Below are 22,573 nucleotides of genomic sequence, written 5' to 3'. Positions count from 1 at the left end.
GTTGGGGACGACAAGTAAACTCCAAAAGTATAAAGTGACATAATGCCGTGACTAACATGAGCTGTGTGTGATGGGAAACAGCTTTTATTCTATTCACTGTTTCTCTGACTGCGTCACACTGCTATTAATCGGTACACTTTAAGCAGTAAGACTACTGATTAATGAATAATATATAGATCAATATTCATGTAGTAATTTTATATATTGTATAGAATTTTTTTTGGTATATATTTGATTAAAAATACAGTAAAAACAGTCAATATTTTTATTTTATAATATTATGAAAATTATATATAAATGGGTAAAACTTTACAATAAGGATTAATTTGTTAACATCAGTTAACAACATTAATTAACATGAACTAACGATAAACAATTTTGTATTATGTTGTAACATAATAAATGTCTTAATTTTCATTTCTGGTCAATTTAATGCATAATTTATATATGTATCATATATATATATACCGGCCAGTACCGGCACTTCTCTATTTTATTATTTAGCGTACCTTCACTTTTCTTGTGTATCGGTGCTTCTCACAGGTTGCCGGTGCTTTAATATTTATATAGTGTGTGGCAGTACCATTGTACAATTATGGTCGTGTCATGGTGTTGATATACATGGTACAGTATTTACATGGTAGTCCAAAGTAGTTGGTAATACCAATGTACAACGGATCCTATGGTATTACCATCTGTAAAAAATTGTAGTGTAATAAACAAAGAGATTTATATTTTTTATGTTATTGGAGTTTTTGAGGAGTCATTTATTTATTTCAGATTTAAAATCAGCACTATTTACATGATAAATGAGCAGATTGCTTTACATTGTAGTTTGTAACCATTCAGATATGCTCCCATTGGGGTTATGTTTCATGTAATGATGTAAAGGGTCATTTGATTGTCCTTGTGGTCTCATTGAGCAGCAGGTTTTCACAGTAACATCAGCTTGTTGCTGTTAATTCGCTGCCCATTCCCGCATCTGACTACTTTTGAAACCTAACCACCCACAACGTTGGGTGTAACCCCTGAGATATGAGAACCCCTCCTTAAAACAGCGGTTTTCAACTTCTGCAGTGGTTTTCCTCACACGTCACTCAACAGATCACAGAGGATGTGCTGGTGTAAAATTATAATTCACTGCAATAGATGTAGCCCTTCTAGACAGGCTTGCTAAGTCAAACATCACCATTATTACTGCAACTTGGGATTTTTCTAAACCCTTAATCCTACATTTTAAACTTAGTTACTAGTCCTGTACCGTGCTATAGAAAATTAATGCTACCTCAAATTGTATGGCTTGTTGAGTAGAGGTGTGCGGTCACTTTTCTATGCAATTAGTTTTGCCTGGAAGACGATAAAACAGGTGTACATTTTTTTCCATAGAATACCGTTCAAGAATTACTTTTTTTAAGAATTATGATTTTTAAAGGTTTCTGAAGAAAGTATTGTTTGTTCACCAAGGCTGCATTTATTTGTTCAGTAAAAACAGTAATATCGTGAAATATTATTACAATTTTTAAATTCTGTAACTGCTTTCTATACTAATATATTTTGAAATGTAATTTATTCCTGTGATGCAAAGCTGAATTTTCAGAAATCATTACTCCAGTCTTCAGTGTCACAGAAATCACTCTAATATGCTGATTATATCACAATATTACTGTTTTTAATGCATTTTGTGATAAAAAAAAAAAATGAAGCCTTGGTGAGCATAATACTTCTGTAAAAACAATCTGAAATCACAAATCAAATCACATACTAATGTCCTTATGACTTCACAAAACACCCTAGCAACTGCATAGCAACTTTATATGGGCATATGTCTCTTTTTCTTCAGAACATAAAAAAAAAAATCTAGTTTTCCTTTGATTCTCTGACCATTGAAATGTCTCTATTAATCTCTATACTAGTATAAAAAAATCCTAAAGATAAAAAGCAATAATCAAGATCCTTTAATGGTTTAAGTGTATTATATTTCCTGAGTGTCAGTTTATAGTTTATACTGGCATAACATTGTGGAGTTTTGAAATGTGCAGTATTACAGGTGCCAGTCACCCAGATGATTTATGTGAAAGTGCTTGAAAAACATTCTCATGAGCTACATTTGTCTGTTTCACATGCACCTAAAAGTTTCATGTATCCTTTCTTTATGAATAGATAACAATGCACCTATTTTTCTCTCTTTTATTTCCCCTAGGTTTGTTTGGCATATGCATATGAGACTAAGGACGCTCTATGTTTAGTGTTGACTATAATGAATGGCGGTGACTTGAAGTTTCATATCTATAACATGGGAAACTCTGGTTTTGATGAACAGCGTGCCATCTTTTATGCAGCAGAGATCTGCTGTGGCTTAGAGGACCTGCATCGAGAGAGGATCGTCTACAGGTGTGTTTAGTTTTCTCAACGCTCACATTCTAACATATTTACATCCGTTTTGCAAAATTCTGCAGATTTTCCACTATTTTTCCAGCATATACATGATAAAGTCCACAGATTCTGTCTAGTGATAACTTTTTTCCTTGTGTTTTGCATGATAGATATAGCAAATTTTGAATGGTCAGGCATAGCAATATCAGGCTGTGAGATTTGAATATATTTAAATTGTGAATATTTAAAACAAAATTCAAAGGCTTTACTTTCCGTCAATTTTCGCAGGAATCATTTTCTATGCAAAATATTTAAACAAATTTCTTTTTTTTGTACGTCTTTTATTAAAAGCAGGCAGATTGAGGACACAGTTCGTATGTAATGTACCTGGTCAGTGCTAGAAATAGAGCAGGATTATTATCGGGTCTGTGTTGGAGTAGAGAGTTTGACGTGATTAAACTGGAAGTTCTGTGGGGTGCGGTCTGGACTGATTCCATTCCTAGAGCTTCCAAACAAATGGGTTTTTTGGGGTGCGGACTGAAGAGGCAGTGAACCCGAGGTTACCCCGTGAGTCAGTCCTAGAGCTCCTCCTGTCTGATTTTAGGGAAAAATCAGGTCTATTGGAGACGTCCAATAGATTTTTTGGGCACATCAAAAGAACACCACAGACACAGTACAATCCACATGGGAAAATCTCACAGTAAAACAAGCAGCTGTGCAAAATGTGATACACCAGTGTTTTGCCAGATGAGAAGTTTATTATGTATAATCTTATTAATCTTTTAATTCTTTTTATAACTGTATCCACTGTATGTCCGACTGATTGCACTGTATTCCTCCTTTTGATTCTAAACTGAACTGTTAGGTCTAAACTTAAAGTGATCTGTTAGGTTTATATTTAGTGAGCATAATATAATGCAATGTATTGAGGTCCTGGGCCATTGAGTGATTTATATACCAGTAATAATACTATAAAATCAATTCTAAATGCAACTGGATGCCAGTGCAAGGACCTGAGGACTGGTGTGATATGTTCATATTTTCTGGTTCTGCTCAGAATCCTGGCGGCAGCGTTCTGTATGAGCTGCAACTGTCTTGTGGTCTTTTTGGGACGGCCAGTGAGGAGTCCATTACAATAATCCACCCTGCTGGTGATGAAAGCATGCACAAGTTTCTCTAAGACTTGTCTGGAAACAAAGCATCTAATTCTTGCAATATTTTTGAGATGATGATAGTAAGGTCTCAGGGCTCGACATTAAGGCTTGTCCGCTTGTCCGGGACAAGTGGATTTTTTTGTAGGACAAGTGGAAGAGAAAATTAGTTGTCCCACTGGACAAGTTAAATTTCAAACAAAATAAAATGCCATGTTACTTCACGTTATGTGCCACTCATTACGTCTATAATTTTACAGATTTAATTTTACCGATTTGAGACGTCGCATAACTGCCAGATTCAAACTGTGCTTTCGCGCGTTGGCTGGCGCTGAGCCAGAGTCGGACGCGTTCAGCGCTGTCATATATCACAACTAAGCAGTGTTTTTAACCTCATAATGTTTATTTTAGGTTTCAGATATTTAAATACACATAAGCACGAATAAAACAATACATTTGGAGTTTGTAAAATACACACTGATGTCTGTGGAAGCAGCAATAACAATCTATTCAAATATAATTTGCCAAGGCCGGACTTACCATTGGGCTTGACTGGGCTCAAGCCCATGGGCCCCGCCCGTTTACGTTTGATTTTTTCAATAATATGTCAGTTATTTAATTTTTCATTTAAAGTTTGTTGATTGGTCTAGCATTGTTACCTGGCCCTGCCCTGCAATGAAAAATATAATTTAGGTTTGCTGATTGCGATGGTTATTGGCAGTTACGTAGGCTAGTGCCTCGTTTACTGCCGAACCGTTGAAAAAAACCTGTCTGCATTAGACAGTAGCCGCGTTTCCATTACCCTTCAAATTGCGCAAATTGAAATTGAAATTGAAAATAAACACAATGGAAACAAGACAATTTCGCAAAAACTCCCGTTTATCTAAAAAAAAAATGTTTACGCTCGCATGAGGTGGTTTTTCAGGCAATTCGATAAAGGAATATTTCGCAAAACTGCAATGGAAACAGTTTTTGCGCATTTACAGTCACCTGACTTAGAAGACGCAGTGTGTTCGAGGTCCATGTATAGCTACGCAAATAATAATAATTTTATATTATTTAATTATAACATTTAATAGGCTATATTTAGAAGACGCTTTTGTGCAAAAAAGGAACAAAGCTGAGTGTGGAGCGCGCACTGCATGGGCGCGAACACTTGCATTTTCCTATCAACAGTGGAAACAACTTAAAATACTCTATCATTTCTGGTCATACAGAAAATAATAATACATTATTCCCAACTACTTTTATTTGTGTAAACTCACAATAACAAGAAAACGTTGTGCTTTTGTAAAATAAAAGAAAACAATCAGACGCACTTTCATGATCTCCGTAAACTGGAGCGCGAGAACTGAAACAAAATATAGCCTGTGTAGGCTAAAGCTTGAAATGTCCACTTTAAAATGAACAAATTCGAATCGAAAGCTAATACCTTCTGATTAATCTGTATGAAATGTGCATTTCTCTCTAAAAGCGCATCTGCTTAACAGCGAAGATGGAGATGTGATTTTAGCCAAAGCAATAGTTTATTAATAATATTAATGGCTCTTCTCATTCAGCACTGCGGGAAAAACATCAATTTCAGGTTCTAATTTGGCCTTTGAAACCAGTAAAATCGACATGTTTTCCATATTAATTTGTGAATATTTTAAATGTTTAATAAAGGGGCAAAAAGTCATAAACAAAAATCTGAAAATTCGTCGATATTTACTTTTTTTGCGCAGCAGCTGGTGTAGCCAGTTCAAATTAAAATGTTGGTGTTCAACTTTGCGCTTTAAAAAGACAACAACCGTTCATTTTTCGTTTTTCAATTACGGGTTAAAAAAGGAAAAACGAATGGACACAAAATAGCCTACATGGATCGGTTGGACAGAATACGAGACAGAGTTCTTCATTAAATTCATAAAAGAAACAATAATTAGCCTATAGGAATACTGGATTCTAAATCTCAAAGAAATGCCACAATCAAAATACATGTTTTCCAGGTAAATAAGTGTTTTATCCTCATTCTGACCAAGACATTTGTGCATTGCAATAAACTTATGATTACTTTGAACTTTTTTAATCATTATTTATTTATTGGAAAAAACTTTTTCAAGCTTCAATCAGTGGTCATATAAATAAATTATTACGTTTTTTAACATGTAACACTGTCTATCTATGGTACCAGTCACCTTTTGAAAGTAGTAGCTTAGCACTTCAAATAACGATTGGATCGATTATATTGTTACGCCACCAGATGGCGACAAATGACTTTTAAAAAACATTTGTCATTGAATCGTTCATTCAGGAGATTCGTTCAAAAATGCTGATTCATCTATGAAACAAGTGCATTTGATTGAGGAATTGAATCATTCATTCAAACCCAAGTTTTTTTTTATTTTTATTTTTTTTATAATTCAGATTAATTAAACATTTTTAACAGACTTCAGCAATTAACATAAATTGTGTTATTTTGTTTAGTTGTTTGTTCAGAATCGTGATCTGTATTTTTATACTCAGTTTATCCAGAATTGTGTAGCTCTAATACATAGCTTGTGTATGTATCATTTTGTTCTATTTAAAGTAATGTACAGTATAGAAGGTAGGACCCGAAAGTGACTCAAGCCCAGGGGCCCCCACCACCCTAAGTCCTGCCCTGTAATTTGCCGACATGTGTTATTCATATCAGACAAACATAGTGGAAGTAAAGTTTACTCTATTCTTCTCAGTTCACCGGCCACGTTCTTGCATTTATTTCGGGAGAAACTGATGAATTCACGTGCTGTAAATCCGACTGACAGGACAACATTGCGGCGCCCATCTCATGTTATAAATCAAGATTATTTATAAAGGTTTTTAAACGACCAAACGCACTCACTTGCACGTATTTAAGAATCGGAATATCAGATAGGCTGATTGATGACATGGTAAGCAAGTTTGTGAATATTTTGGATAAAAAAGGAAAAGCGAAATAAAAGCGACATCTGTCATACAGTATTATTGTGGCTGCGGTGTTTCGCGTGACGCGTCGCCATGGAAACGTTAAAGGGAACGTTCGCCTTGAAAAACCTCACTCTGGGGGTGGGGGGTGGGGTGTCAGTTAGAATATTTTAAACTTACGCGTGAAAGGGTTAAAGAAAAGATCAAAAATAAATATATGTGTGTGCTGTAAAGTGGTTAAAAAAAAATCGGAATCAGCAGGTCATGCTCAATGAAAAACCGGGAATCGGCCTAGAAAATTATAATCTGTGCATCTTTTTTAAAATTGCAAAAATGCAAAAAATGCAAAAGATGCTTTTTTAAAATTGCATCTTTTTTAAAAAAAAAAATTAAAAATTATTTTAGATATAGTATACAGTAAGTCTAGCTAGCTTGTCTGAGGATACCTACAAGAGTCACCACTTCCTCTGGTCTGGTGATACACTGCGCACCAGTGTGCAAAGTATTACTTTGTATTATGGAGTCTGGAGATCCTTATTTCTTGTTGAAGGGGAACTCTGTTCCTGGGACACGTTCCTTTCTACTGTTTCAACTGAATTTTATTAATATTGATAGTGTTTGGATTCTTTCAATGTTTTTTTTTTTTCGAATTCTGCATTAGCAAAACACAAAAAATAAATAAATGATAAAATTATAAATCTTTACCCGGACAAGTGACTTTTGTGCATGGACAAGTAAAACATAAATTTACTTGTCCGAAGGACAAGTGCCTCAAAAAGTTAATGTCAAGCCCTGCGTCTGATTCCAGAATAGATTCCTGACTTGATGTTTAGTTGTTTGACTCCTAGCGTCAAGGTATGCGTTCACCTTGAGAACTTCATCTTTGTTTCCAAACGCAATGACTTCAGTTTTGTCTTTGTTTAACTGAAGAAAGTTTTGCCACATCCAACTGTTGACTTCATCAATGCATTGGCACAGGTAGTCAATGGGGCTGTAGTCGTTAGGCGATAGGGCTAAGTAGATTGGTGTGTCATCTGCATAGCTGTGGTAAGCAATTTGGTTCTTTTTCATTATTTGGCTCAGTGGGAGCATGTACAGGTTGAACAGGAGTGGCGCAAGAATTGAGCCTTGAGGGACTCCGCATGTCATGGATGTCCACTCAGACTAATGGTCACCTATACTCACATAATAACCTCTCCCACCTAAGTATGACCTGAACCATTTTAGGACTATCCCAGAAAGCCCGACCCAGTTTTCCAGCCTGTCAAGAAGTATGCTGTGATCTACCGTGTCAAATGCATGCACTGAGGTCGAGTAATACCAGAATTGATGTTTTGCCTGTATCACTATTTAACCGAATATCATTTATTATCTTTATGAGCGCTGTCTCTGTGCTGTGATGTGGTCGGAAACCAGATTGAAAATTTTCAAAGTATCCATTTGAGATTAGGAAGTTGTTCAGCTGATTGAAGACAACTTTTTCAATCTTCGATCTTGCCTATGAAAAGGAAGATTTGAGATTGGTCTGTAATTGCTCAATATGTTGCTATCCAGATTGCTCTTTTTCAGGAGGGGCTTGACAACTGCAGTTTTAAGGGACTTTGGAAAAGTCCCATAGAGAAGTGAGGAGTTTACAACTTCTAGGAGATCTGCTTCTAAGCAGTTTAACACACTTTTGAAAAAGGAGGTGGGGAGTGTGTCAAGGGCGCAGGTTTCTTCCAAAATTTTAGCATTCATTTCTTCGAAATCAGACATAGTAACTTTCTGAGGATGTAGTCTGATCTGTCTGACCTCAGTGCCACACGAGGATATGTTGATCGCCTTACTGATATTATTAATTTTCTCAGAGAAAAAGTAAGCAAACTCATTGCATTTGCTGTCTGAGAGCATTTCACTGGGAATCTGGCTTGGGGGGTTTGTTAGACTCTCTACAGTAGCAGAAAGAATGCATGTGTTATTTCTGTTTCTGTTTATAATATTTGAGAATAAAGTCTGTCTAGCTTTGCCTAGTTCCACATTGAAAGCATGAAGGCTGTCTTTATAGATGTTATAATGGACTACAAGTTTTGTCTTCCGCCACATGCGCTCAGCTTTTCTGCGTTGTCTTTTCATATTTTGCACTGCTGTTGAGTTTCTCCAAGGTGCTTTTTGTCTGCCACTCTTCTTCCTGACTTTCACAGGAGCAATATCATCAATTTCAGTCTGTACTTTTGAGTTAAAGGACTCAAGGAGAGAATCAACAGAGTCCGCAGATATGCTTGGTGTTAAAGATATGGCCTTCATAAATAGCACACTAGTGTTCTCATTTAAGCATCTCTTCTTGACAGACAAAGATCTAGCTTCAATAGTAGGAGAGATCAATATATCAAAGAAAATACAGAAATTATCAGACAGTGCTACGTCCTTAATAACAATCGATGAAATGTTTAGACCCTTACTGATAAGTAAATCTAGAGTGTGTCCACGATTGTGTGTGGGTCCATGTACATGCTGAGTCAGATCAAAAGTATTTAAAAAAGTTATGATTTCTTTTGCCATTTTGGTTTCTGTATTATCTATGTAAATATTAAAATCCACAGCAATAGCAAAACAGTCAAACTCTGAGGGAATTGTTGATAACAGTTCTGTAAAGTCCTCAGCAATGGCTGGAGAGTATTTTGGAGGCCTGTACTGTATATAATGATAAGTAAAATGCATGGAGCACCTTTTAACACAATGCCCAGATATTCGAAAGACGGGTAATTCCCAAATGATACTTGCTTACATTGATAGATATCTTTAAATAGAGCAGCTAGACCCCCACCTCTCCTACCCGCTCTGCAGACACTTATAAAAGTAAAGTTAGGAGGGGCTGTTTCATTGAGGACTGTTGCACTGCAGCTGTCTTCTTGCCAAGTTTAATTTAGAAACATAAAATCTAGGTTGTTTGTGGTTATTAAGTCATTTACTAGAAGTGATTTTGTTTTTAAGTGATCGGATGTTTAAAAGTGCTAACTTGACAGTATTAATTTTTTCCTCCACAGCAATCTTAGTTTGATATGTAACAGGCAGCAGATTAGATAGGTTTGCCGTACGGCTTGAGAAGACCTTAGACTTTCTATCTTGTAATAGAACAGCAATAGAGAAAGATACAGGCACACTGGGTTCCCGCTGGTTCTGTAAACATTTGAGAAAGTTACTGTTATCATAGCGGGGACCCGACACATATCACTGAGAGCTGGTATCAGTTGCTTTTGCTTCACCTAGAGCAGATGGAGGAGGGTGTGGGGCCTGGCGTTGTGGCAGAGGCCGAAGAGCTCTCACAGGAGGAGGGGGAGGGCGAGCTGGGGCCGCAGGCTTTGGTGGTCGCCCCTTTTTGGTTGATATCTGGGGGCTTGCAGCAAAAGAGTGGGATAGTTTAGTTCCAGCATACACCATTTCCTCCAATTTCTCGGAGAAGCTCAGAAGCGGGGAAGCTGGAGAGAGGAATAACATGTCTGGTGAGAGGGACTGTTGCTCTGGTGTTACCGGAGGCTGTGATATGTTGTCCTGGTTTTCCTGGCTAAAGACTGGTGTAATGATGCTGAAAATTCAGCTTTGCCATCACAGGAATAAATTACATTTTAAAAAATATATTACAATTGAAAACCTTTTTTTATTGTAATAATATAATATATATTACTATATTTTATATTAAATAAATGCAGTCTTGGTGAGCATAAGAGACTTGTTTCAATAATATCTTACTGACCCCAAACTTTTGTTTTGTATAGTTATTAGAATTCTGCTCTCTAAAATATTTTTTTTTTCTATTTTACAGAGACTTGAAACCTGAGAATATTCTCCTAGATGACCGTGGTAAGCCATTTTTATTTTTACCACTGCATATTAAAGGGGTCTTATTATACTTTTCCACTTTTTCAACTTTAGTTAGTATGTAATGTTGCTGTTTGAGCATTAAAAAGATCTGCAAGGTTACAAAGCTCAAAAATATTTTATTTAACAGAATCTACTTTCCAAGAAGTACTACGAATGGCTACAACACTATTTTTCCGGATCTTATGAAGTCACAATGTTCCTCATTTAAATAATATACGCCCATGGAAAATGCAAAAAAGGGACGAGGCCTGCATTAGAGAAGACAGTTCTGTTGCTATGCCAAAGAGACACTGTTTTTTCCACCACATTTTCAAAACTTATTTGTTTGACCTTCCTGAGGCTAACGAACTTAGGGTGGTTAAAATTTATTTTAAACACTGTTCCTGAACTTTAAAGCCCAAACGTTTATCTGTGTGCGGCACATTTGATTGAGAACAGTTTGCTTTTTGTTGCTTCTGTAATCTCTCGCTTTTGTAAGACGTTCACTGATCCTTTTTATTGATAGGATCGTTGCGACAGAATGATCGTTGCGACGGAAGCGAATCAATCAAAACTAACTTTAGCTGGAAAATAACTTTATTAAAGAACCGCTATAAAGCCAAAACAATCTCTGTTACCTTAAATTATACGTTTATCTCTGTAAAGCTGCTTTGAAACAATCTACATTGTTAAAAGCGCTATATAAATGAAGATGACTTGACTTGACCTTAGGAAAATTAACCATAGTTTTGTGATCGATTACTGTTTGTTTTACCTTAGTTTTCAGACAAATATCACAATTCAATAGTGGATAACATCGTATCTATAATGTATAAGAAAATTACAAAAAACATACCACTCTGAAACGTCCTGTAAAATCTGTGCTTGCAGAATCTGGACATGAAATCCGTTCTGCACAGTCCTCTTGTTCGTTAACATTGTCAGGGTCTGAATCTGTCTTGAATTGGTTTGAAATTGACGCCATCATTAATATTTACACTAGAGAAGAATTCGCCGTTATGGATGGGCGGGACATTACGTCTCGAGTGTTCGAGCCAGACTGGAGATAGAGGTGCTGTAATAATGTAAAATATGTGAAAAATAATGTTTTTTTTTTTAACGATCAAGCATGAAATCATATTCTAGTACACTTCAAAAACTAAATCAAGACTTGGTAAAAGGCCATAATAGGACCCCTTTAAGGTCTGTTTTTGTTATATTTTTTTTTCTCCTGTTTATCTTCCCTTGAGGGTAGTCTCTTTAAACATTTGCCACCCAGAACGCCCTAGCAACCACATAGCAATGTCTTGCCATTCTCCCAGAACACTCTTGCATTGTGGTGACGCATTTTGCACAAACACTACTTGCGTTTTCTTCAGAAAATGTAAAAATCTAGATTTTCTTGTTAAGCTTCTTTAATTAGAGTATTTACCTCCAAGGTGAACATTGTTTTTACCTGTAGCCGTTTTGAAGCATGTCATGCTTGGGCATGATAGGAATGAAAAAACTGCAGGACCTATAAAGCCCTTTCACAAACTCCATTTGGAGTGGACTTTGTGCTTTGCAGACCTTTGAGCAACATTACACACTAAAGAAAGTTGAAAATGTAAAAAAGTATAATAGGTAATCTTTAACGAGATGCTGTTCTTCAGGGCACATCCGTATTTCTGATCTGGGACTGGCCGTCCAAATTCCAGAGGGTGAGACGATACGAGGGCGTGTTGGCACGGTGGGATACATGGGTAAGAGCCAAACGCATTCCGGATCTCTTCAGCGGTACTTGTCATGGAGTGTTTGACCTCATTCTTCTCCGTATGTGTTTTTTTAGCACCAGAGGTCATTCAGAATGAGAGCTACACCTTCTGTCCCGACTGGTGGGGTTTGGGATGCCTAATATACGAAATGATTCAGGGTCAGTCTCCTTTCCGTCGCCGCAAAGAGCGAGTGAAGAGAGAGGAGGTGGACCGTCGTGTATGTGAGGACCAGGAAGAATACACTGAAAAGTTCGCTGAAGAAGCTAAAGACATTTGCCGACAGGTGAACACTTAATGCTCTGTAGGTTTTTTTGGTGCTGCTGCTCCGTAAAAGTCATATTAGAATGATCATAGTCATGAGATGGGAACAAATGAATAAAGCCACTGTAAGTTGAAAGCGTGTCAACTAAACCATTGTCAACATAAATTGGTATTGGGGTCAATGACATGATCATATTTTGTACAAATATATTAGTTTATAGAAATATACATAAAAATGCAATGCACAAATGCATCTCTTCTGATTAAAATGTTTTTAATTTATTTCTGTGTTAAAATTAATTTATATATTTTTCATATTCATATTTTTTTGTATTATATTCATAGTACTTATTATTTCATTTTACTTTATTTATTAATTTATTTTTAATCAGTAATAAGTAGTTATGTTGAAATATATTATTAGTATTTTTTTACTTTTTTGAAAATAATGATTAAGATGTGTACTTTCACGTGTATTCATGGTGCAAGGGAAATGTTATTTTGCTTGACTACACCACATCAGTGTAATTTTAGTATTATGTATATACTATTATAGTATTTATTATGAATTGTTTTTTATTTTTATATTTCAGTTTTTATTTTAGTTTAGGTTCTTTTGTCATTTTTAATTTTTAATATATCTGTTTAGCTTTCATTTATTTTTATTTCAGGTTTAATCATTTTAGTTCTTCAACTTATTTTATATCAGTTAGCTGCCAAGTTAGATTTTTTTTCATCTAATATTTTTATTTTTATTCTATTTAAAAAAAATTTTTTATTAACGAGTAATAGTTAACTAAACGAGTTTAGTTAGTTTAGAGTTTAGCACAATTAATCGTTAAAAGATCGTGATCTCGATTCAAACTCCTATGCGATCTCGCTCCAAAATGACAACGGTTAAGGCCCTTGCACACTGAGTCCGAAATTCGCTTCTGAAATTTTTCGCACGTTAAAAAATAAATACGACCTCACGTTATGTCAATCACGCTTGCGCACTGCCTCCGAAACTTTAGTCCGTCAAAAAAAAAATTCGAATCAGGTTCGATTTTCTGCGTTTTTCGCATTTGTAGCAAGCATTTTGAATGGTGTTTTAACAATTTAGAGCCACCGAATCACGAATATTCACGAATACGAAAAAACGCATGCAAAAATTTCGGACTCAGTGTGCAAGGACCTTTAGCCTGTGTCCAGGGCCGGCTCTAGCCCTTTGGTTGCCCTAGGCAAGATTGAGTTTTTGTGCCCCCCCAACCCCCCCACCCCCCACCCCCCCCCCCCCACCCCCCGCTCTTTATAAGAAAAAAAGAAATAAGAAAATTGATTAGTGTCAAGCCTTTATTTGTTATAAATTTGATATTTATGGCTTACAGCTTATGAAAACCCCAAATTCAAAATCACAGAAAATTAGAATTGATATGAATTGATATGTCATAAGCTGTAAGCCATAACAAAGTCTTGAAATATCTCACTTTGCATGTAATGAGTCAATATAATATATTAGTTTCACCTTATAAGTTGAACTGAATAAGTTGAAATAAATGAACTTTTGCACGATATTCAAATTTTTCACCTGTAGTCACTCCAACACTTCAACAAGCAAAATATTACTTAAATGATACACTCTAATAAATTGCACATACAAAAATGCTATAAAGAATGTTCATTGATGAACAAACAAAAATGCTCTAATAGTCACTCCAACCATAGGCGCCGATACCGTGGGTGCTCCGGGGCTCGAGCACCCACGGAAAATACCGAGCACCCACGGAAAATACCGAGCACCCACGTGTGCCAGACTGCCAGTAGGCGCTCTGTCTACATTCATTTAAAATTAATCATTGCAGTCGGTGATATGTGAAGCGTCTGTCACACTGTGATTGGTTATGTCGCAGTCAGTCGAGTAGTATCGCCCATAGATATCTATGGTATCGCCTGCTCCATATCCACCAATCACAGCGTTTCTCGGATGAAAAGCCTCTTTAGTGACCCTGCTCTGTACGCAGCTACAGCGCAGTTCTTTTAATTCTGTTCCTTCTGAAGAATTAACCGCAATGGTGAGTTAACAAATCTAATTTTTACTGTGTGGACTTGTGTGACAGAGTCCTGCGCGGGTTCGGGTAGCCTACCCGCAAATTTTGCTCAAACTGGTGCGGGTCGGGTCGGACACGGGGGAAACACGGGTCTAACTCTAAACATGGGTTTAAAACAATCATGTGCAAACGTACAAATATATGCACATCTTTAGGAACACATCTACAAAAATATGCCCGTATTTCAAGTTAAAAAAATAATAATTTAAAATCCACATCAGTTTATTTGTGCCCACGCCCTCCCAACTTTTAAAAAGTCATCATAACCGCGCGCGCACGCGATCTGCTTGCAGTTGTCGAGATGGATGCTGATGAGTTGAAGAAAAGAATAGCTAGATGGTAAAGTTGTCGACAAAACTTTGCTGCATGCATTTTCGTGTTGGATAGCCGCAAATGTGGAACTTTATCGCGGAGGAAGAACGCAGATAACTGTTACTGTGGTAACAAACCAAGCAGTTCTATCGAACAGTATTTTTCAAATTTAACACTGTTAAGTGTCGGCCGCTGTCCATTTCCTAAGGTTCTGAAGTGCAAAAAAATTGACTTTTTTTTTTTTTTTTTTTTTTTTTAAGGGCGTACGCCCATGAGCACCCACGGAGGAAAACATAAATCGGCGCCTATGCCTCCAACACTTCAACAAGCAAATTATGACTTGAAGAATCAACTGTAAATTGTTTATACACAAATTCTACAAAGAATGTTCAAGGATATTTGCCAAATTGGATTAATTTAAGAAAATTATGACCATTAAACTGGTTTAACTATACCTTCTACAAACAAATGTGCTATTATGGATTAATGTATGTACCACTACAAATTTTAAATATTTAAGTTCTTTTAGTTCTATCTCAAATAATAAAATATTTACAGTTGTTTCTCCTTTTTCTATTCACCTTCAAAGTAACTATAGCTAGCAAACTATAGCTTAGTGACAGCAATGAAACGTCCAATATTAGGTGATGTAGGCTACAATACTAAGTAAATTTATTTCATTGGACACCTTAATAGCTAAGATGAGAAGACTTACTCTATACTGAGCTTTATTTTTTATCTTCTTCCTTTCTCCGTTTTCGTCCCTGTGCACCAGAGGTTTAGACCGCTTCATTTTCGATCAACGCGCCAGCAGCTGAGCACTTCCCTAACGTAACGTAACGCAACCCTCCCGCCCCCCGCCAATCCAGAAATGGTCGACAAAAATCATAAATTCAATCTAATAATCAGGTTGACAAGTAATTAAACGTGTGGTTGAGGGGGCGCCCTTTGCCCTTTGATCATGTTTAATAAACATATTTTATTTCGCGTTTCGTTCTAATTTTATGATTAATATGGGAAGTAGATAGGGCGACACTACAGTGCGTCCGCGCCCCAACACATTTGTCGCCCTAGGCAACCGCCTAGTTCGCCTATAGCAATCGCCGGCCCTGCCTGTGTCTATTAAACCTTTGACAAAATCATGCCAGAACATTCAGATCTGCGTCGGCGCTGCCGCTGATCCAGAGAGAGCAGATGTCATGTATGAAACCGCTTCACAAACAGTCTTTTCAGCCACATAGTATCGCTATTTCTGTGCTACAAATACTCATATTATGTCAAAAGAACTGGGATAAAAGTTTATAGTTCGGTTCGGATATAAACATGATGTCTACGGTAGCGGTCAAAATAGAGCAAATCACCTTTTTAAAGTAAGATGGCGCTTCAAATAACGATTGTATCGATTACATCATTATTTCAGTAGGTGGCGACAAGTGACCGTTAAAAATGTATTTGTCATTGAATAATTTATTCAAGAGATTTGTTCAAAAACGCTGGTTCATCCAGTACCTAATGAAACAAGTGAAGTATTTATGAGTGAGTCATTAAATCATTAATTCAAACCAATTATTTTAAATAATTCATTCAGATTCATTAAACATTTAAAATAGACTACAGCAATTATAATTTTACCAGAACCTCTAGTACATTACATGTTATTTTGCTTTAGTTGTCTGTTCAGAATCATAAGAGAATCGTGATCTTTGAGTACTAAGTATAGGTGTATAAAAACTTGTCCTTTTCTTTATCTTAGACATGTTTATTGGTCAGAAATAAGATGAAATTGTGAATGTTTGCTATAATATGTAAGATTTTCTACATGGAAAAGAGTTCATGCGTAGTAGTGGAGGAGTGAGTGTTGTTTAGTCCTCTCTCACGGTGTCATGGAAGACTGTGACCTCAAGGTCAGTTTTACTTCCACTGGGATTTCTCCTCTTCTGTGTCAGCCTTACTTCTTTCCCTCCCTGACTCAGTTCCTGTTTCTGACAGCACTTTCGCTCTCTTTTCCTGGGCTCCACAGTTGTTATGTAAAGATCCAAAGGAGCGGTTGGGGTGTCGAGGTAATGGAGCGGCCGAAGTCAAACTGCATCCCATTTTCCGCAACATCAATTTCAAGCGATTGGAAGCCAACATGCTAGACCCACCGTTCTGTCCTGATGTGAGTTATTGATTGGCTGTTTTCATGTTTTTATCTGCTTGACTCATGAGGACCTATTAGACTAAACATATAGGATTTCCAGGTGAATGTTTGTCATATCTGCAAATTTTTTTTTTTAGCCACGTGCGGTGTACTGCAAGGATGTTCTGGACATAGAGCAGTTTTCTACTGTCAAAGGTGTAAATCTGGACCCTACAGATGATGACTTCTACCACAAGTTTGTAACAGGAAGTGTCTCCATCCCATGGCAAAATGAGGTACAGCACTCTGGTCAATTTTTTAATGCTCACCAAAGCTGCATTTATTTGATCAAAAATACAAAAAAAAAAAAAATTAAATGATCTATTTTAATATATTTAATGTAATTTATTCCTGTGATGGCAAAACTGAATTTTCAGCATCATTACTCCAATCTTCAGTGTCACATGGTCCTTCAGAAATCATTTTCTAAAATGCTGATTTAGTACTCATGAAACATTTCTTATTGTTATCAATGTTGAAAACAGTTGTGCTACTTCATATTTTTGTGGAATCCATGATACATTTTTTTTAATCTTTGATTCTTTGAAGAATAGAAAGTTCAAAAGAGCAGCATTTATATAAAATTCAAATCTTATAAGATTCTAAATGTCTTTGCTGTCATTTAAAATATAATTTATAACTTTTAAAACAATTTTATACACTCTTGCAGTATGTAGTTAATTGTGTAATTTTTTTTAGATATTTAGGCGAAACATCTGATATAAAGTTAAATGAGACAACTCCATTAATAATAAAAAAGTCAATAAAAACCGTCAATAAAAAAGTAACTTCTGAGCAATACAATTTCCTTCTAGAAATTCACGATAGACCTTTGAATTATTTAAAATCCTAGATAGAAACGCAGCCAGGATGTGAAATAGAGGACTGGCGTGGAACGTTTTAAGTGTGTACAGTAGTACGCGTGTGTGTGTGTGTCCATGTTTCAGATGATTGAGATGGAATGCTTTAAGGAGATTAATGTGTTCGAGATGGATGGAGCACTGTGTTCTGATCTGGATGTAAACAGGCCAAATCCACCGCCCAAGCGAGGATTCTTCTACCGGTTATTCCGACGAGAGGCAAGTTCTAGCGTGCCGCCCGCTGTGGTCAGAGGGGGTGGGGCTTGAGGTATTTTCTGGCTCTTTCCAAACAGACTTTCCCACCTTCATCTTTAGTTTTTTGCCAAAACATTTTTGTTTGCCATTTATGATCTTGAACTGTAAAACCATCTCTGCAGGGCCAAACTTCTCATTTCTATCTCAATGTTCATACTACAGGGCTGAATGTATTTATTTTGGTTTACATGTTGTACTGTATATATATATATATATATATATATATATATGAAGAGTTCATATGCAAAAGCCTCTAAGTGCCATCTGAAATTTTCTTCTAGAATGACCATTTTTATCAAGCTCATATATTTAAATTCAATAATTTCACTTAAATGGCAATGAAGATTACTGTCATTTAAGTGAAATTACTGAACTTAAATATACGAGCTTGATAAAAATGATCATTCTAGAAGAAAATTTCAGGTGGCACTTAGAGGCTTTTGCATCTGAACTCTTCATATATATATATATATATATATATATATATATATATATATATATATATATATATATATATATATATATATATATATATATATATATATATATATATATATATATATATATATATATATATATATATATATATATACATATACATATTGATTTCATGTTGACTTTAAGCCCTGCAATATGAAATTCCAGAGTATCTGTGTGTGTTTACTCTGACTAACTCTAACCAACAAAACTTTGCTATAAGTGGTAAACCACATAAATTCAAATGTCTAGTCATTTACTTTGAGGTTTGCATCACTCTGGTTAAATAACAGCTGAATCCAGTTCAAACTTTTAACTGTGTAGTGTTTGCTCTGAGTTGAAAAAACTATTATTGGTTACAAATATTTTGCTCTCCAATAATAAAATATATCAGAAAAACAAAAAAATCTTCAAAAGTGGCCAAGAAGTATGCAAGTAATCACATGTAAAAAGTAATTTATCAGTATATGTAGGTTGTTTTGGCAAATGATTTTAATAAAAACCATATTTGGTCCCCCAAACATTAATTTTTGGTTCATCATTATGTTTAGCCTTATTATGTCAGTCACTTTGCAGACTAACACATTTCAATCATCATATTGTTGTGGGTTTGTGGTCAGATTTACCGTTGTGCAGCAGATTTTTGCAGGTGAAATTCAGTCATTTCGATAGGAATCCACAGTTGCTTGTGGGTGAAAGATTTCCCCACGCAGATTTCGCAATGAGTTCAAGTTGGTAATGAGCATTTGCTGCGTTTACCAAGAGAAAACTGCTTGATGTGAAAGTGACTTCAGTGTGAGCGGTGCTTCATGCATCCGTATACTGTTGGAAATAGACTATTAATCTTTTTTGACGGTGACCATCAGAAACACTAATGTTTGCCATGTTAGTGTGTATAAGCTTCACTGCATTTGATATATTGTCACTGTGTTCTTCATCATTTACAGGTTTGTTTTAGGAGTGCTAGCAATGAGGAGGAGGAGCCATCTTGACTTAAAACCACTCCCACTTCCCATCAGCTGCCAATCAGAATGCTAAACGTATGAATGTTCAACTGTATTTATGAACTGTATTAAACTGTATCATAATTAAAGAAAAGGGTATGAGTTTAAAGAATTTTGTACATTTGTACTTGAATTATGTGTAGATGTATATTTTCACTAAAGGTTGTATTGTACAAAAAGCCATAGAAATACCACTTGAATGCATATATAATGTTTTTATTGTTATTATTTTTCATCTGTACTGAATATGAAATGTGTATTTCTTTTTAAGCACAATTTAAACACTCACTTTTATTTTTTAATGCTAACATCCTGTTAGCACAGCCTTTGTTTGTATGTTAGATGGCTGAACAGATTTGGTGCACTTGTTTTGCACAGTGGGGTAAGATAAACCAAGATAAGAGAGCAGTACAAATTATCTATTCATCATATCATTTCTAGTGGTCAGTGGAATGGGGGTTTTCTGATTGCCAATCTAGAAAGCAAGGTGGCTGATGGTCGAATATAGATGTAGATGGTATAGCCTACGTATGGGGTCCAAAAGTCCGAGAACACCAAGTAAAATGCTTACATATTTCTAATTCAATTCAACTTTTTAATTTCAAATTATCATCTTAAAAGGGGCTATATGTAGAATTCAGAAACATTTGTTATTAGCGACACCGGTGGCCGTTAAGTGAACTGCAGCCAGCAACTTATTGCTCGCACTCGCGCACACGTAACGCAGGATACACGAGACTGAACAAGATTGAAGTCCCCGATTTTAGTTCTTAGTTCTTTGCTTAGAAATAAAAAGAAGTTGGAAATGCCTTTGCAGTGATATTTTTTTTACGAACTTCCCGACGCCGTCCATGCTGCTGAGAGCAATGATGAATATGTAAATAGCTCGTGTGCTGCTCTCAATAACAAACTAATAAACACAACAAAAATGACAGCGGTGAAAAAACAGCAGTTGAGAAAGCATCTGTTCATGGCGATGTGGATATGTTTGCACAAGCTCTGCAATTCACCAGCATTATAACCGTCTCGTATTTTTTAATGCAAAACAAAGTTATATAACACAATGGTTCATCATCATATTGAAGATTTACATTTGGTCCCCCAAACACACACGTCAACAGATTTTTAAATAGCATTCACTTCATGTCTCATTCTGATGAGAAACTTCCCATCCTTTCGATTTTCCCGGCAAAAACTTACAAAGGCGGGGAAGTTCTCGTTTTTAAGTTGTTCATACATTGTCAATAAAAAAAGCAATTAATACATGAAAGTTTTTACATTATAGCCCATGTAACATTTGAGTAAAAGTTGAATTGAAAAAAATAACTTTTCTTTGTTTTAAATGTTTTTTTGTTTTTTTTTTAAGCAATGTTTCTTTTGTCTCCTCGGACTTTTGAATCCATTGTATATTTATTTTTTCTAAACACAAAATGGGCACAGATCTTTGACAAATCTGTCAATGGATATTTATTGACACAAGGAATTAACATTTATGTTCATGATAAACGTGTGCCAAATAGCTAGTGCCAAGAGCCTCAAAATGACCAAATGAATTAGTCTGATCGTTATAAACATCAGTCAATCACTAGTCATGGTAATTCCCCCATGCCATTCATTGAATTCATGCAGATGTTATGAACGGCATGAAACAAGTAATCATTTTGTATCTCTGTGCATCAGGTGATTAATCCCTGTTTTGGCCATGTGCATAAACAAGACATAAACCCAATTTTTTTTCTTGTTTCTAAACTGCTCTGTGTATGTTAAATACTGTGACCTCCACATAGCTTTCAGACGACAGGGATACTGTTGGGCATGCTAACCAATTTTCAACTGAAATGGGTTTTTCAGTGGCAGATAACTTGTGCCGTATCTGGACAGCAGGGTGGCTGATGTAATGTGGATATATACATAAATGACTTAATGACGGCATATTACACTATATTTACTCAAAATCCACATACGATTGAAAATAGGAAATGTTTATTATTATGTTGTTAGAATTTGGACCTGAAACAAGGGAATGATAGCAAGTGGCTGGTACCGATAATCTCAAAATTAGCCAAATATTGACAGATTAATCAGTTTTGTTTGACTGTTTGCGAATCTCCATTCAGTTCAGCTTTCTGCCTCCGTTCTCATTGTTACCTTTAGTGCCATCAGGTATCTTTACAGTGGTTTTAACCAGGCCAGTGTAAAATACCTAAATAAGCTTCATCTTTACATTTGCTCAAGTGACGGCTCTTAAATGAGCTGTTGATTTTGCCTTAGGTGTCATAGGTTCAGTTAATATTCCAAAAGGAGTATTGATTGATCGGTTACTGATAATCATTTAATGTAACTAATGAGTGTGCACTATCAGAACTGTGCAGTTTGTTTATCATACACGTGCACATGTCTTTGTTGCTCATTGTTTATTATTTAGTTGAACTTTTTTGTATGCATATGGCATATATCACAATTCAGAGATGGGAATTAGTCACGAATACATTATACTTAAATATGTAGAGAAAAAGCCTTTATTCTTACTATTTCCCCCAAAATGTCTTTATATACGACATTGTATTTTGTGTAATTTTTTTTTTTATCTTGAAAATATTTTCTCCTTCCCCATCTTAACATGCATAGACAAAATAAACCATCCGTACGTTGATTCCGTCTCTGGCACTGCTCTGATTGTTGGAGAATCCCAACCATGTCTCAACCAATAGCGTAAAGTCTTGGGCAGGGCTACAACATAATTCAGCACTGACAGTAAAGCTCAAACAGGAACCATTGTTTTACCTTGCACCATTGCCCATATTTGTTTCTCTCTTTATGAGGATCGTTATGGTCCCTTTTGCAAAGCTGTGAACTTAAACTCTTAAACTTCTGTTATTCCCATATGTGTGCATGTTCTACTGTATTCACAAGAGGAAGAGCACTCACTTTAGTTGACAATAAAATTATGAGTTGACATATGGCCATTAAAATGTACTTTTCATTCTCTTGTAAAAACATTATTAAAATGCCAGTTTGATTTAACTTGTGAAGATTACACTGCCTTTTCCCCCATGTGATAATATCTTTGATTACAATATTCTATATATATAATAATATTG

At 35.8% G+C, this 22,573-nt stretch overlaps 1 protein-coding gene across 4 annotated transcripts in view; it reads left to right on the top strand.

The window, feature by feature from the left end:
* Positions 1 to 22,494, top strand: part of grk4 (G protein-coupled receptor kinase 4) — a 47,091-nt gene extending 24,597 nt beyond the window's left edge. Inside the window, exons 9-16 of one of the 4 annotated variants that reach the window (XM_081361501.1) lie at positions 2,201 to 2,391; positions 10,246 to 10,283; positions 11,936 to 12,025; positions 12,112 to 12,320; positions 16,718 to 16,855; positions 16,975 to 17,112; positions 17,824 to 17,955; positions 19,416 to 22,494. In XM_081361501.1, the coding sequence (XP_081217627.1) occupies positions 2,201 to 2,391; positions 10,246 to 10,283; positions 11,936 to 12,025; positions 12,112 to 12,320; positions 16,718 to 16,855; positions 16,975 to 17,112; positions 17,824 to 17,955; positions 19,416 to 19,460 (981 nt within the window). In that variant the 3' untranslated portion in view covers positions 19,461 to 22,494. Of the gene's footprint in view, positions 1 to 2,200; positions 2,392 to 10,245; positions 10,284 to 11,935; positions 12,026 to 12,111; positions 12,321 to 16,717; positions 16,856 to 16,974; positions 17,113 to 17,823; positions 18,005 to 19,415 lie in introns of all 4 variants that reach the window. The other 3 variants (XM_081361500.1, XM_081361502.1, XM_081361503.1) reach the window with 3 other exon arrangements.
* The last annotated feature ends 79 nt before the right edge of the window (positions 22,495 to 22,573 follow it).

This window comes from Scardinius erythrophthalmus (genome assembly GCF_964197995.2).
Source record: "Scardinius erythrophthalmus genome assembly, chromosome: 3".
Lineage (NCBI taxonomy): Eukaryota > Metazoa > Chordata > Actinopteri > Cypriniformes > Leuciscidae > Scardinius > Scardinius erythrophthalmus.
The sequence above is the reverse complement of the archived record's forward strand: the minus strand, read 5'-3'. Positions and strand labels throughout refer to the sequence as shown.